General features: G+C 37.7%; 1 protein-coding gene across 1 annotated transcript; it reads left to right on the forward strand.

Moving 5' to 3' along the window:
- The first annotated feature begins 15761 nt into the window (after nt 1-15761).
- On the forward strand, nt 15762-17449 carry LOC132501651 (zinc finger protein ZPR1-like). The gene has a single exon (XM_060117316.1). The coding sequence runs from the start codon at nt 15762-15764 to the stop codon at nt 17145-17147; it is 1386 nt and encodes a 461-aa protein (XP_059973299.1). The 3' UTR covers nt 17148-17449.
- Nucleotides 17450-17732: the final 283 nt, after the last annotated feature.

The following is a 17732-nucleotide window of genomic DNA, read 5'->3' on the forward strand; positions in this document are numbered from 1 at the left end:
AGAGAGATAGTATTCTTTGGAACTTGAGTGTTGTCTATTCTGATCTTGGCCCTTTAAGTAAAGCTGGACAACCTCTGTCACACTCATTTTAGGGATGTCTAAAAAGCCCAAATGTAACAACCACCTTCTGCACCCTTGTTCTGCCTTTACCATCTCGAAGTAGCCATCCAATTACCTGACCCTCACACTCGCCTATGCTCTCCTCTTCCTGGTCCTCAGATCGCCTACCTTGCCCAAGCACTGCTTCATTTTGATGACCCAATTGTACCCATTTCTCCAGTTGACTGATTCAACTTATCCCATTCAACTATCAATTTTTTATACCCTCTGGTTTTCAATGTCTCTGAAGTTCTAGATAAAGGATAGTCCCACTGGACTAATGCAAACCAGAACTGCTCCCCAGTCTACTAGTCAGGGAAGAGGGATCAGACAGGAACAAGTATCTCCAAGTGGTAAAAGGTTTATATTTACTTACTTAAATATTGTTGCAGTCATCTACAAACCCCTGGATCATGTCACTTATTCCTTGAAGAATTTAGCCCTTGGTTCATTGTAACTCTCTCCAACACCCCTCCTGTCATAATTTTTGGTGATTTCAATATCCACCAGATAGCTATCCAAAATAATACCCTTATTACTCATCCCTTGAATTTCTCCTCCCCAGTGACCTTGTCCTTGAGCTAAACCTTAGCACCTCTTCCCACGGCTGAATCATGGCACTACTAATAACTGTATCTCTCCACTAATCTCAATTTTAATCATCACACTTATCCAGCTTCAATCTAAATCCAAGGCTCCACCTTTCTACTAGACCCCATATTCCATGCTTAGTCAGTAACTCTGCTCATGATATTTCCCTCTATTCCCTCTCTTTTAGATCATTCCTATCAAAATTCACATGCCACAATATCTCCTATTCAAAAAGGAAGGTGATGTCCTAACGCCCACCAGCTTTATAAAATAGCAGTAAAACCTCTCTATCCCTGTCACTCCCTAGTCCATCCATCCTACTTCATTTTTCTCCATAGTGCTTATTATACTATGGAGAAAAAAACTATATAGTTATTTGTTTGTTTGTCATCTGTGTATCCTCACTAGAATGTAAATTTCACGGTGAGAAACTGTTTTGTTCTATTAAATGTTTCTAGTGCCTAAACCGTGGCCTAGAACATGAAAGGCACTCAATTAAAAACTGATTGATTGATTAAGTAAGTAAGTAATCTGTCAAGGCATCTTCATGCATTTCTCCCCATTAACAACCACAAGAGAGTAAGTCTGTTCCTTCCTATGTCTGTACTTCTACAGTATCTTTAGATGTCTTGACCAAGGTTATTTATTATCTTTCTTTTAGCTGCCTCTGTAGCATGTTAGACTCAGCAAACAAACAAACGAACAAACTTGTTTCCTGGACCACTAATAATTCTAAACATCATCCATAATATATTTCCCACTTTTTCTCCACAGTTCATATTGTCATTCTTTCCCTGTTTGGTTGCATATCTGAAATCTAAATGATTATGACTGTTTGTGCTTCAATTATATTCACCAGATCACAAATCCACAGACAATATCAGAAATCATCCTCAACCATACTACTCAACAGTAGAAAACTAACATCTCCCAGTATGAGAGGCAGTGAAGGCGGTGCTGTGATACAGAAGCCACTTGAGTATTATAGTATTTCCATATATGTCTGCAAGGATAGTGGCTTCAAGATGCTGTGGATATCCATTAACTGCAACACCTAGATGCATCTTCTGATTACCATGTCTTATATGACAAACCAAGTGTATTCCAGATTGCCAGGATGCTAGGTGGGTGGATGACTGGAATAGGGAGCATGATGATGTTAATGAGGACTTTCGAGGCCTCTAACTAGTATAGGTTAAAACTGCATGCAATCTACCTAAACTGTGTGAACCTTTCTCCAAAACCTCCTGAAACTAGTCTATTATTCAATTACAAATAATAGTGGTTAATGAGTTAATATGAAACCGTAGGCACTGTTCTGTGATAACTTGTCTCCATTGTCAAGCAAGCACAGGAACCTAGTTTGTTACTCCATGATGATGCAACAAATTACTCATGATAACTCATACCTCTCCTTATTTATCTTCTCCTGAGAAGTAAAACAGAAATAATATTCTCTTTACTAGAGATGTTTTTCCAAGCACGGCTGCTATGGATCTAATCACATTTTCATTGATAAGATTCTTTCTATGAAAGGGGAAAGTGACTCTTAAATATTTACAGTGTGATTATTTATACACAATTCCAGTCATCCTTAGAAATATTTCTGTGAGAACAAACAGCAAGAAAAGCCATGCTCATAGTTTCAAGATGGAAATATTCAATACTCATTGTCCTACTGAATTTAATACCAAACATGAATCATTTGGAAACTGGATTAAAACTATAAATAGAAAGCAACTATCTAGTATTTTAATCAAAATAATCCCTTTAATACTATCTTACAGCCTTAGAAATAAAAAGGCAGCTAATAAGAAAACTACAATCTTGTGAGGATGACATATCAAAGCCAAAACAAACTCCTTGGCATAATTTCTGCACAAAAGCTGTTAACCCCCTAAAACAGTGCTGCTGCTAATTTGCTTAAAGCAGAACTGTGTAAATTTGAGAATACTGGAGTGTCACTCTCCATTTCCCTCAGACTCTGAGAAAATTTACAAGTTTCTGTTTACTTGTCATGTTGGTGTTACACTGAATATTGTATAATCAATACATTTTTCCTAAATGTATGTGCTCAAAAAATTCATGATAAGAGCCCATGCCCTCCACTATCACAGGTTCTCATGTAGCTGGTTAATGGGGATGGCAATGCCTTATTTACAGACTATAGGTCTCTAGGATAGGAAACCGAAGATGTAGCCCCATTCCCTTTAGTGTTAAAAATATAGAATCACAGAATAATTCTTTACTGTGCCTTTTTTCACTAAAGTTTGAAGCAAGACATTGACCAAAGGCCACAATAAGAAACTTTAAAGATTCAAGTGAACCACAGCTAAGAAAGGATAAATCAAAATCAACACTTTTCACCATAAGCCCAAATCCAATTATACTGTCCCCTTCCTTCACCATGTAGTACTGAGTACTTACAAATCCTAATATCTGTTTTCTGATATGTTTTTAATAATATTTAGGACAAACCACTCTGTATCCCCAAACCAGAACCTTACACTCTCCTTTTCCACACTTTGGCTCATGTGATTTCCAGCTCCTGAAATGTGTTGTGCCTTCATCCTCATAACGAAATCCTAAATTCCTTAGGTTTGATTTAATTCTTACTTTTAGGGGGACTATGAAACTACAAAGGGTAGAACAATAAAGTAATTCTGAAGAGCATTTGTGACCAAACTCCCTTTTTACTAAAAAGGACTCAGGAATTCTGTAAAGCCTGTGTGACTTGTTCCCGTATAAGAGGCAGGTATGGACTGGCTTCCAGGCCCACATCCCCCTAACTCCTAGACCAAAGCACTCTGATTTCTCCAGCTCAGCTGTGACCTCCTCTTTCCCTGGTATCCCTTGTTCTTGAATGTCCATTGCATTTGTTTGGCAATCACAATGCACCACCAATGACCTCTCTCCCTGTGGTCATATGTGTGCCTAATACCTGCACCTGGATCTTAAGTTTCTCCTCACATTATCTGGCACAAAGCAGCCCTCAAGAGCATTTGTTCCGCCTCACTACAATATCTGCAACAACCAAAGTTCTCACTATCTTATACATCTGTTGAAACCTTGAACTCAAGTGGAACTTTATGTCAGCAACCTGCAAGGTCAAACTTACTTAGTTTTCTCTTAGTCCAAAAGCTAAAATCTTCACACCATTTATACACTTCAAGGACAGCAGCCACTAAACACTTCCAGGACTTACAAGATCCTCATTACACTGTTCTGTGCATGGAACCAAGATCGTGTGGAAATTCAGAAATAGGGGACCAAATTTTTCTCTTTTTTTAACATTTTTATTGGAGTTTAATTGCTTTACAAATGGTGTGTTAGTTTCTGCTTTATAAAAAAGTGAATCAGTTATACATATACATATATCCCCATATCTCTTCCATCTTGCATCTCCCTCCCTCCCACCCTCCCTACCCCACCCCTCTAGGTGGTCACAAAGCACCGAGCTGATCTCCCTGTGCTATGTGACTGCTTCCCACTAGCTATCAATTTTACATTTGGCAGTGTATATATGCCCATATATACACTACCACTCTCTGACTTTGTCCCAGCTTACCCTTCCCCCTCCCTGTGTCCTCAAGTCCATTCTCTAGTAGGTCTGTGTCTTTATTCACGTCTTGCCCCTAGGTTCTTCATGACCTTTTTTTTTTTTTAGATTCCATATATATGAATTAGCATATGGTATTTGTTTTTCTCTTTCTGACTTGCTTCACTCTGTATGACAAACTCTAGGTCCATCCACCTCACCACAAATAACTCAATTCCGTTTCTTTTTATGGCTGAGTAATATCCCATTGTATATATGTGCCACATCACCTTTATCCATTCACCCGATGATGGACACTTAGGTTGCTCCCATGTCCTGGTTATTGTACATAGAGCTGCAACGAACATTGTGGTACATGACTCTTTTTGAATTATGGTTTTCTCAGGGTATATGCCCAGCAGTGGGATTGTTGGGTCGTATGGTAGTTCTATTTATAGTTCTTTAAGGAACCTCCATACTGTTCTCCATAGTGGCTGTATCAATATACATTCCCACCAACAGTGCAAGAGGGTTCCCTTTTCTCCACACCCTCTCCAGCATTTATTGTTTCTAGATTTTTTGATGATGACCATTCTGACCTGTGTGAGATGATACCTCATTGTAGCTTTGAGTTGCATTTCTCTAATGATTAATGATGTTGAGCATCCTTTCATGTGTTTGTTGGCAATCTGTATATCTTCTTTAGAGAAATGTCTATTTAGGTCTTCTGCCCATTTTTGGATTGAGTTGTTTGTTTTTTTGATATTGAGCTGCATGAGCTGCTTGTAAATTTTGGAGATTAATCCTTTGTCAGTTGCTTCATTTGCAAATATTTTCTCCCATTCTGAGGGTTTTCTTTTCATCTTGTTTATGGTTTCCTTTGCTGTGCAAAAGCTTTTAAGTTTCATTTGATCCCATTTTTTTATTTTTGTTTTTATTTCCATTTCTCTAGGAGATGGGTCAAAAAGGATCTTGCTGTGATTTATGTCATAGAGTGTTCTGCCTAAGTTTTCCTCTAAGAGTTTGATAGTGTCTGGCCTTACATTTAGGTCTTTAACCCATTTTGAGTTTATTTTTGTGTATGGTATTAGGGAGTGTTCTAATTTCATTCTTTTACATGTAGCTGTCCAGTTTTCCCAGCACCACCTACTGAAGAGGCTGTCTATTCTCCATTGTATATTCTTGCCTCCTTTATCAAGGATAAGGTGACCATATGTGCATGGGTTTATCTCTGGGCTTTCTATCTTGTTCCATTGATCTATATTTCTGTTTTTGTGCCAGTACCATACTGTCTTGATTACTGTACCTTTGTAGTATAGTCTGAAGTCTGGGAGCCTGATTCCTCCAGCTCTTTTTCTTTCTCAAGATTGCTTTGCTATGCAGGGTCTTTTGTGTTTCCATACAAATTGTGAAATTTTTTGTTCTTGTTCTGTGAAAAATGCCAGTGGTAGTTTGATAGGGATTGCATTAAATCTGTAGATTGCTTGGGTAGTATAGTCATTTTCACAATGTTGATTCTTCCAATCCAAGAACATGGTATATCTCTCCATCTCTTTGTACCATCTTTAATTTCTTCCATCAGTGTCTTATAATTTTCTGCATACAGGCTTTTTGTCTCCTTAGGTAGGTTTATTTCTAGGTATTTTATTCTTTTTGTTGCAATGGTAAATGGGAGTGTTTTCCTAATTTCTCTTTCAGATTTTTCATCATTAGTATATAGGAATGCAAGAGATTTCTGTGCATTAATTTTGTATCCTGCTACTTCACCAAATTCATTGATTAGCTCTGATAGTTTTCTGGTAGCGTCTTTAGGATTCTCTATGCATAGTATCATGTCAACTGCAAACAGTTACAGCTTTACTTCTTCTTTTCTCATTTGGATTCGGGGACCAAACTTAAAGGGACAAAAATATGTGGAGTCAAGTTGCTAAGCTGAGTGAGGAAGCAAGTGATGCTATGATATGGGGCAGAGAGAATATGGGCTATAGATCAGGCATTTACCTCAATTTCTTGGGAAGCTCCCTGACTTCCATCGTGCTGATGTTCAGGAAACTTCTAGGTCTGACCCTTCAGTTACCTCCTTCTCTGACCCAGGTGGTGGGATAAAGATTTCTGAGGTATCTCATATCTGCTCTTCTAATTCTTACAAGGCTGTCACTATCATCACCAACTGGGCATCTCTGCATGCCCAGAGGATCTTGTCACCACTCAGAGTAACAGAGGCCACTCTTGCCCATAGCAACCACATTTGCCTAAGATAATTTCACACATACCATGGCCTTGATCAAGGAGGAGAACAATTAAGACCCTGTGTGTAGGTGGATAGACACACCTGCTCTTGCCTCTGCTGCTCTCTGCCAGTGAAAGCTACCTCAGGGAGGTTTTAACCAGAGCACTTTCCCACACTCCTGTACCAGATGCTTGAAACTCTCACAGATATATTCCTTTGCATTCTGTCCTCCCAGCCTGCCACACACCCAAAGGGTCAGGAATCCCTCTGTCCCAGGTATCAAGTAGACCCATCCCATCCTCCCTGTGCACTAAGCTATTTGCTCATGAATTAACTTTCCCCATCTTCCAAACACATATGATCTGTCTCTTTTTCTGATACCTTAGTTTTCCATCTTTTATTTTGGTGTGCTAGGACAAAGTTTTCACTGTACTACTGTTCTCACAGAGGCTCTTGATCTTAAGCTCTTGCTTAAAATTCCTTTTAAAGTAAGAGTCTTCATCAAAGTCCTGGCTAAGGAGATTTGGCTTTTCTTCAGGAAGCTCCGCAAGGTGCATGTTGTTGGCTTTGCTTCTTCCTCTAATAATGACCAACTGGTGTGGCAGCCATGCCTCTTATCCTGCATCTTCAGACTATGGTTCTTTCTGTGCATGCTCTCACACTCTAAAACTCTGCCGGAGGTTTATCCTTCACCTCTCTGGTAAGAATGATTTCCTGTTTGGCAGTCAAGCTGGAAACCAACACTTTGATTTTATGGAAAGCTGCTAAGACTCTTCCAGGTTTACATTCAAACCAATCATATGCAGCTCCAAATCAGGTCCATTGTGCTAATGCTGAAGACAGGTGTACGTAGAGTCACCACCACCACTACAATCTTTAAACAGCACCTGTTATGCAACTACTTGCTTCTAATATGGCAGAAAACAATTAACCACCATGGATGCTGTCCTCTTAAAAATTATAACCCAAGACACATGAAACATATAATGTATTCAGAGAACATAAAATAATGTATAAGCCAATATATAAACATACAGTTGAATAAATTTATACTAGGTAGGTGAATAGTTTACTCTTAAGATTTGTTTGCTCTTGGTTACTACAATTCTCCTAGGAGAAAGCCAAACAGCAATGTATTTTTAAATAGATAAGCACTAAGCTTTGCTTCAGAACTTATAACCAGAAGCCAAAATGTCTCCAACTCATTACTATCTGATATGAAATATAGAGATGAGCTAGGATCAATAAACATTTCTACATAGAGTGTTATTTCATCAGTGCTGAAACCACCCAAAGGTCCTAGTGGTACAAATGGGCAGAAGTGAACACTCTTGGAAATGTCCCACAGGGCACCAGATGGTCTTCCCCACACTGATAAATAGGCAATGGATCCAGATTCAAACTTTGCTAAAACTACTTATTAATTACTATTTGCTTACTGTTCCTCAATAACAATAGTGTCTGGACTATGCTACTTCCTAAAGACAGCTGTCTTTAACCTCCATTTGAGGCACAAAAGTAATTGTTATTTTTAGCTGCTTGATTCTGAGCCAATAGACAGACTCAAAGATGATGGCAAAGGCCACATAGGTAACTGTAATAAATAAGTACTCTTTGGGATGTGCTTGATGAATAGAAGTTTTTACCACTGTTTAAGGTAAGTTTAAGTCAGTAATGCAAAAATACTCCTAGAACTTGGCTGATTCTGAACCATAACATTAGAATGGATTATATGTAAACAGATTTGGGAAGAAGAACAAAATCAGGGCAATATCTTCAACTCCCCTACTTGTAAAAGCAACCTTCCACTTTACGTTTACATTCTCTGAAAGTACATTATTAATGCTGCCCTTAAGTGATGATCAGTCAGCCACATCTGCCATAGTTCAGGCTGCCCTGCCAACCATTATCTGGATCAGGCAGTCTAGATACAGCTAGTAAATCATAGCTTCTGACACATTTGCCATAGTAGTGTATTCTTTGCAATTAATTTTCTTATAATTTCTGACCAGCATTCATGGTAGAATCTGGCATATATTAATGGCCCTCTACTCACCCACAACTTCATTAATAATAGGGAGAAATTAGGAGATAGAATTCTTTCAACTCTAAAAACAAGGGCTGTTTCAATTTAAAAAAGAAAAGCACACTATTTAACTTGGTAGGTGGTGAATGTGGGGAAAATAGAGGTAACAGGCAGCCAACAAAAGATACACAATATATTTTTGGAGAAAGTCAGACATTGAAACACTTGGTGACAACAATTTAAAAATAGAAGTATCATTTTTATGAGTAGGAAGACTCAATGTCACAAAGGCAAGTTTCCCTAAATTATCAGAGTAATAGAATCAATGTAATTCAAAAAAATCAACATATTTTAATTAAATTGTCAAGCTAATTTGAAATTTATTTGAAAGAATAAAAGACCAGGAATAGACAAAATATTACTGAAAATGATCAAGGTAGAGAGACGTGCTCACACATATCAATATCTATTATAAAACAATAGTAATTAGGACAGTGTGCTCTTGATGTGGTGATAAATAGATCAAAAAGCAGAATAAAGAGTCCTTATGTTTTTAAATCTACATAATTAGTACAATGGTCAATGTAACTTTTGACAATTTTTATTTTTATTAAACTTTTTTTTATATTTATCAATGTTGATACATTCAGACCTAGTTATTTCATTTTATCTATGTAATATTCCATCATGTGAATAGACCTTAATTCTTCTGGTCCTCTATTTGTTTTTATTTAGGTTAGTTCTCAGTTATCCACTTATACATGGTCTGATGAACACTTTTGTCTTTGTGCACCTGCATGAAGGCATATTTAGGATAATATTGTTGTTTGTACATAAGATATGCTTACCTTCAAAGTTATAAGTTATTTTACAAAGGAATTACAATATTTTACACTCCCATCAAAGGTCATCTTAACATACACCTTCACCAATTTGGTATTTTCAAAATTTTTTATTTTTGCCTATTTGGGTAGAGTGAGCTTTTATTTTTGCTTTAGTTTCATTTACCTTGTTACAATTGTGATTAAGTATATTTATTGGTCACTTAGGTTTCCTCTTTAGTTAATTATTTATTGATATATTTTGCCCTTTTTCTATTTTATTCTATCATCCTTATCTTCTTTAACAAAAAACTTTATTATAAAATATTCATACATGCCAATTTTTTTAAATAATAAAATCAAAATATGCATCATGTATCTACTACCCAACTTTAATACATTCCCTATTTATCAAATTTGTTTCACATTTTTTAAAACAAAATCATTCCAAATAAGCTTAATATCCATGCATGCCATCTTCATTCCAGTATAATATTTGACAGCATATTTAAATTTTACAAAAATGTTATCATTCTATAGGTATCACGTCACAAATTTCTTTTTCCTTTTTTTTACTCAACATTTTACCTCATACTAATACTTGGAGCACATGATCATTTCGATTTTTTTTTATAGTACTGTATTATATGAATATGCTATAATTTGTTTATTAATTTTCCTCTAATGGATATTTATACTGTTTTCAGTTTTTCACCACTGTAAGCAATTTAGCATTGAACATTCTTATTTATATTTCCTCCTATAGTTATACACCTAGCATAGGCAATCTTCAGGTTCACTACACACTGCCAAATTGCTCTCCAAAATTGGTTTAATTTCCATCCCCTTCAGAAGTGGATGAGATTCCTATTTCCCCACATCCTCAACTGTTATACATCAGTTTTTCATATAAATATGTATATATCAATTTAGCACGGTCATAACTTTTTACTTCTGCGGTTATACTAGTGTAAAACTGTATTTTGTTTGATCATATGGTAGCTCTATTTTTAGATTTTTAAGGAAACTCCATACCTATTCTCCCTAATGGTTGTACCAATTTACATTCCTATTAACAGTGTAGGAGGGTTCCCTTTTCTCCACACCCTCTCCAGCATTTATTGTTTGTAGATTTTTTTATGATGACCATTCTGACTGGTGTGAGGTGAGCAATCCCACTCCAGGGCATATATCCAGAGAAAAACCATAATTCAAAGATATAAGTGCACCCCAATGTTCATTGCAGCACTATTAACAATAGCCAGAACATGGAAGCAACCTAAATGTCCATTGACAGATGAATGGATAAAGATGTGGTACATATATACAAAGTAATATTACTCAGTCATAAAAAAGAGCAAAATAATGCCATTTGCAGCAACATCAATGGACCTAGAGTTGTCATATTGAGTGAAGTCAGACAGAAAAAGACAAATATCAAATGATATTACTTATATGTGGAATCTTAAAAAAATGGTACAAATGAACTTAGTTACAAAGCAGAAATAGAGTCACAGATGTAAAAAACAAACTTATGGTTGCTGGGGGAAGGAGAGGGAGGGATAAATTGGGAGATTGGGATTGACATGTACACACTGCTATATATAAAATAGATAACTAATAAGAACCTACTTTATAGCACAGGGAACTCTACTCAATACTCTATAATGACCTATATGGGAAAAGAATCTAAAATAGAGTAGATATATGTGTATGTATAATTGATTCACTTTGCTGTACAGCAGAAACTAACAACATTGTAAGTCAACTATACTCCCATAAAATTTTTTTTAATTTTAAAAAAGATGTTATATATGGGGAAAAACCCCTGTATTTTGTTGTTTTGATTTGTATTTACTGATTACCAGTTAATTTGAACATCATTGCTAACCTACAAAGCCAATTTAGGTTTCCTCTTCTGTGAATTGTCTGTTCATGTCTTTTCCACATTTGTCCATTGGGTTATTGGACTTTTTATGTTCTCAAGCTACTATTTCTTTGACACTTACGTGTACACCAAATATCTTCTTCCAGATTGACTTTTATTTTAATGTTATCTGTTTATTGCTCTAAAGAAATTTTATATTTTAATTTAGTGTAATTTAGCTTTTTATGGTTTGTGCTTTTTGTGAATAGTTTTAAATGTTTTTCTCTGAAATTAAATGGTATTCTCCTATTTATGCAGTTTTTATTTTAATATGTTGCTGTATGATATTTTGTAATTCTACCTACAATAGATTTTTATGTATGATGTGAGATAGGGATCTAATTTTATCTTTATTTTCCTATTTAGATAGCCAACTGTGACTGCTCTATTCAGTAAATCGATTATCTCCACTGACTTCTAATATCCTTTTCACATACTAAGTTTTCGTTTATGTAGGTGTGTTTCTCTGAACTTCCTATTTGTTCTATTAGGGACAGCGGGATTTCCATATAATAGAACCCGTTCTTCTCTACTAGAGTTCAAAACCATTTAAGACATATCAAGATGTAAGGCAAGTGGAGATAAAAATATCTGCTACTTGACAAAGTCTGCTTAGTGCTTTAGTGTCCCTCTTTATGTTATTACTTGTTTGGATTATACATTTAAATGTTTGTTATATTTTTCCAGCATTTGTTAGTGTTTTTGATAAGATCAAGGTTTCTATTATCTCATTCTACTCTGTTGCTGTAACCTGAAGTCAACGTGATGTAGTAACTTGGCAAGATTTACTTGTTACCTGCAATAATTATGTTACTTGACAGCAGTTATGCTGAATACTTACACATTTACAGTTATTTCTACCACCTTATTTTGTAGTTTCTACTTACCATTCATTTCTTTGCTTCTTTTGTTCTTTTTCCTGTCTTTGATTAGACTGATAACAATTTTTGTTATATCTTTGTTTGAAAGCTAAAGATCAAAAAGTTGCTTTTAAACACTTTCTTAAAGTGTTAACATATCTCTTATCTGTGAATTTTTCTAAAAGTCAAAGTTCAACTTTATATACTCCTCTTGATAATATGATTTAATCACCCTTGAACTTTACAACATATTTTATTATTGTGTTGAAATTTAGTTTTATCTTACTTGTGTTTGGAAAAAGCACCCTCAATGGTTAAATTTCATTATCTTTTCTTTTAGTTTCTTTTATATTTTTTTATAAACTTCCTCCTCGGTTCAGTTTTCTTCTTGCTGAACTATACCTATTTCCTTTAAAAGCACCATGGATTAGTAAGCTCTCCAAGTCTTCGTCTGATTTTTTTTTTCATTTTGCCCTCACTCTTGAAAGAGTGTTTGGCTAGGTATGAAACTCAGTTGACTGGTATTTTCCCTCAGCTCTTTGAAGTTTTCTGAGAGTGTTTCCCAGTGATGAGGAGCTGATGGGACCAAGGGACAGAGGCTACCAGAGCTTCCTCCAAATAAGAAGTAGAGAAGATTTTTGAGGCTCTCAGCCCTTTTCTTTCCAGAACACTTTCTTACTTTTGGCCAGCTGACACATGCTAGGCTGAACACACAATCATCTCCCCTAGTCCCCTAACCAACATGCACATAGCCCCTTCTCTGGGCCAGGCTCTGAGCTAATCATTTCACACACAGTCTGACAACCACCTGACAATCCTGTAATGACCCCAGTACAATGACAACCAGTAGGGAAATTTAGTTCTTAAAACCTTATTGCAGACTTCAGGTTGCATCAACATGGGAGATTGATCTTACCAAAACAACAAACAAATGATGGGGAAAATATAACAAACACTTAAAAGCATAAATCAAACAAGACATAGCATATAGAGGGACTAAGCAGGCTAAGTAAGATGGTCAATGGGTATTCCTGCAAAAATCTCCAGAAAGCTGATTCTATGAGGCCAGGTCAGCCAGCTGCCTCCTTTCCTGAGGTATCCAGGCCAAGGTTTGCATGCAGACCTCCATGTCACCACAAATTTGAGCATCTTCTCTGGCCAGGCTGGCCCAATGCTGAGTTCAAGGCAGGCACATGGCCACAGCTTGCCCAGCTCTGTGCCTCCAAGCCTGGATGGTCAGGGTCAGCCTTCAGGCCATTCTCTGCTGCTGAGGCATTGGGCACAGCAGCCATGGATGCTGCCACATTCTCCTAGGACTACTGAAGAATTGAAACCTAGATTTATCTTCATCTCAGAGGCACAATGTAGAAGAAGATCATTTATCTCAGAAAACATAAAGGAACTTAGATTATTTTGTCAGGATTTTTATTTCAAAACTGCCAGGTTGATTCTTTATACATGCCTACACCTAGGCATAAGTTTTAGCAATCTTATTTGGAAAGGAATGGTAATTAGAGAGAAAAAAAATCCTTGCCTCTGAAATTGGCTACAGGAATGAAGCTGCACTTCATTTTAACCCCTGCTACCCTTGCAACTCATTGATTTCCAACTCAAAACTTCTGTTTGTATTTTGATTAGGATTCTTTCGGTTGTAAGTGACAGAAAACCCAATTCAAACCAGCATAAATGAAAAGGGGAACTTCTTGGATGGAATAACTAAAACATCTAGGTCTTTTTTCCAGAGGTTCAAAAAGTCACTGACACTTGGCCTCTCCCCCTGATATTTTATTCTACTTTCTTCCACGTTAACTTCATTCTCAAGGTCCTTATAGTGACAAAATAGCTGTGCTTATATACTCACCCCTGAGCCAACCACAGTGGCTATGGGAATATAATGTACTGATTGGCCAAATCTGAGCCACATACTAGCCTCACCCCTCCCCTCCCCTGCATGAAGAATAGATGAAGATTACCCATAAGAAAAATGGGGTGATTTATCCAGAAAACAGTGAGTAGGTGCTACAGGACCCAAGCAATAGATGCCTACTGCAAACTTTAATTAAATTAAATAATAATGGCAATTAACATACTTGGGTTTCATATACAAATTTAGGAGTACCTGAAATCATTTTTTAGCCTAAGGGTTTATTTAACTTGCATTTAATATAAAAGAAAAACATATACTGACAGCAAGCTCTCTAAGCATTCTCCACTCATGTTAGTCAAACAATAGGACAAATAAATGAAATCTCACAGGCCTCATAAACAATTTGTTGCTGATGTAGTTTTAGAGAAGATTAAGAGAGAAGGCATTAAAAATCAAATATACAGATTCAGCTTGATCTCAGAATTCTGGTCTTGAAAAACAAAAAGGGAGTGAGCCAGCATTAAGTACAACATTCCCTCTCTGGTGTTTGGTGTCTTTATATTTTCCATTAAAAATTTATGTGTTGTTCCTAAGAGAGCTAAAGTAATTAGAGATGAAAAATCCTCAATGATTCATACTCCCTCCCATCTCTGTAGGGTTTCATAGAAAACCGCTTTGACATATCATCTGCTGTAAATTACTTTAATGGCTTCTCTCCGCATTTAACTCCTACCGATAAAAGTGATTTAGTTCCTTAATTTGTGCAACACCTGAACACACAAACATCAATACCATTCAGAGATCTAGAAGAATGTCATTTGCTATAGTACTTAAAAGCAAATTAAATTTGTCTCCAAAAAATATTAGTAATCTTAACGTTCATCTCTGTGTAATCAAATAGTTTCAATTAGATTAACAGCACTGAATTCTTTGCAGACATTTTCATAGATAAGAATTTTATTAAACATGAGAATAGGTATTGCTAAAATAATAGTATTTCAAGTACACTCATTTCTAATATATCTGAAAATTAAGGCTAGCACTTATTGAGTACCCTTGTGTGCAGAGAAGGTACTATATTCTCTTAAAGCATTTGAGTGCACTGACAAGATGAATTGATTTTGAAAACATTAACTGATAAGGATTTTATTTTAAACTCTAAGTCTATTCAAAATGTATGTGCCCCTCATAGTAACAAGGAAACTGTTATTTTCCACATTGGATACATGAACTGTATCGATTCAAACTTCAAGTATCATAGGTTCAAGACCTTGAGGAGTTTAAGCTAAATTTAAAAGAAAGATGATCACAGGCAAATATACTTAAATTAAAATGAATGCGTTTTTGTGAACTAAAGAAATAGAGCATTTTTTTCTTATGAATCATCTTGCCAGTCAGTCTCTGCCATATTGCTATTTATGTACTCTGCTTTTCTCAGTATCTCACAAAATATTCAGGGAGTTAGGAAAATGTTTTTTACTTAAAACTGTCTCACATTTGCAAATTGGTTAAGATACATATACGTACACACGTGCACACACACCCATATATAACTTCCACAAGCTTGTTGCTTTAGGGTGGCATGACAGACTGAGATATGCACTATTCAATCAAAACAGCAAATAAAAACTCGAATTTAGTACCAAATTATGAATGAAACAACATGGTGTATAAAACAAAGAATTCTCAATAAAAGGTGGTTAACAGAGAATAGGAATATTTTAGAAATGCTTACTATGAAATAAAGCAAGATAAAAAACTTAAAGCCTGGCAGAAGCCCGAAGTTGCGGCCTGAGCAGCGCATGGTGATGTTGGCCAGTGGGGCAGTGGATCCCGGGCTCCTGGGGGCTGCTGCCACCCCCTCGCCCATCCAGGCCCGACAGCCCGGGACGGGGCACTTGTTCCGGCCTATTAGCGCTGATGATGAGGAGCAGCAGCCTACCGAGATCGAGTCACTGTGCATGAACTGCTACCGCAATGGCACGACGCGCCTCCTGCTCACCGAGATCCCCTTCTTTAGAGAAATAATCGTGAGCTCCTTTTCCTGCGAGCACTGTGGCTGGAACAACACAGAGATCCAGTCGGCAGGCAGGATACAGGACCAGGGAGTGCGCTATACTTTGACCGTCAGGGCCCAGGAGGACATGAACAGAGAAGTAGTGAAGACTGACTCTGCCACCACAAGGATCCCAGAGCTGGAATTTGAAATTCCTGCCTTCAGCCAGAAAGGAGCTCTGACTACTGTTGAAGGATTGATCAGCCGTGCTGTCTCTGGCCTGGAGCAGGATCAGCCCACACGAAGGGCGAATGAAGAAGGCACGGCTGAAAGAATTGATGAGTTCATTGTCAAACTGAAGGAGCTAAAGCAAGTGGCCTCTCCTTTCACCCTGATCATTGATGATCCCTCAGGGAACAGCTTTGTGGAAAACCCACATGCTCCCCGGAAAGATGATGCCCTGGTGATCACACACTATAATCGGACTCTACAGCAGGAAGAGATGCTGGGGCTCCAGGCAGAGGAACCAGAAGAGAAACCAGAAGAGGAAGATCTCAGAAACGAAGTGCTCCAGTTCAACACCAACTGCCCAGAATGCAATGCTCCGGCCCAGACCAACATGAAGCTAGTTCAAATTCCCCACTTTAAGGAGGTTATCATCATGGCTACCAACTGCGAGAACTGCGGCCATCGGACCAATGAGGTGAAATCTGGAGGAGCAGTAGAGCCCTTGGGCACCAGGATCACCTTCTACATCACTGGTCCCTCAGATATGACTAGAGACCTGCTCAAGTCCGAGACATGTAGTATGGAAATCCCAGAGCTGGAATTTGAACTGGGAATGGCTGTCCTCGGGGGCAAGTTCACCACACTGGAGGGGATACTGAAAGACATCCGGGAACTGGTGACCAAGAACCCTTTCACACTGGGCGACAGTTCCAGTCCTGGCCAGACAGAGAAACTGCAGGAGTTTAGCCAGAAGTTGGACCAGATCCTTGAGGGTAACATGAAGGCCCACTTTGTTATGGATGATCCAGCAGGAAACAGCTACTTGCAGAACGTGTATGCACCTGAAGACGATCCTGAGCTGAAGGTGGAGCACTATAAGCGCACATTTGACCAAAACGAGGAACTGGGGCTCAACGACATGAAGACGGAGGGCTATGAGACAGGTCTGGCTTCCGAGCGGTAGCAGTGGGCGGTTCCCGGCCAGCCTCCGGCGCTGCTCAGACCGCGGGGTTATTTATTGCTATTGGAAAAGGCTGGAGTGGCCCCCCCACCAGGCCTTGCCCATGTGGGGAGGACACCTGGTCTGAGTCGGAGATCTGAGCACACTCTCTGAACAGTTTGTGACGGAAATGCAACAAGCCTCTTGGGTTACTTGACCTTGTTTTGGAGGATTTGAATTGGCCTGGGAAGAAACCCAGAAATGAACCATCGGGCATGTCATTGTCACTTTTTTCCTATCAAGTCTTTACCCTCCCTCCACACAACGCTCTCTCATGTCGAGTTGGAACTCTGAAGAGCTGGAGAAGGTGGAAGACAGAAGTTGGTTTGGGTATATAAAATACTGACTCTCAACAGGAAGAGAGTCTTCTGAGGGGAGGGAGTCTAGGACAGGTGAAGAAGTTCTCATTAAAATGGTGGCTTTCAAACAAAAAAAAAAAAAAAAAAAAAAAAACTTAAAGCCTTAGCTTTAAACATAAGAGTAAATTAGGATATATTTCTATTTGAAAATCTATATTTATTAGTTAAATTATGGAGTTACTAAATCTAC

This window comes from Mesoplodon densirostris, chromosome 14, assembly GCF_025265405.1.
Source record: "Mesoplodon densirostris isolate mMesDen1 chromosome 14, mMesDen1 primary haplotype, whole genome shotgun sequence".
NCBI lineage: Eukaryota > Metazoa > Chordata > Mammalia > Artiodactyla > Ziphiidae > Mesoplodon > Mesoplodon densirostris.

Coding starts and splice junctions, on each gene's coding strand:
- LOC132501651 (XM_060117316.1), top strand. CDS start 15,762: ATGGTGATGTTGGCCAGTGGGGCAGTGGATCCCGGGCTCCTGGGGGCT.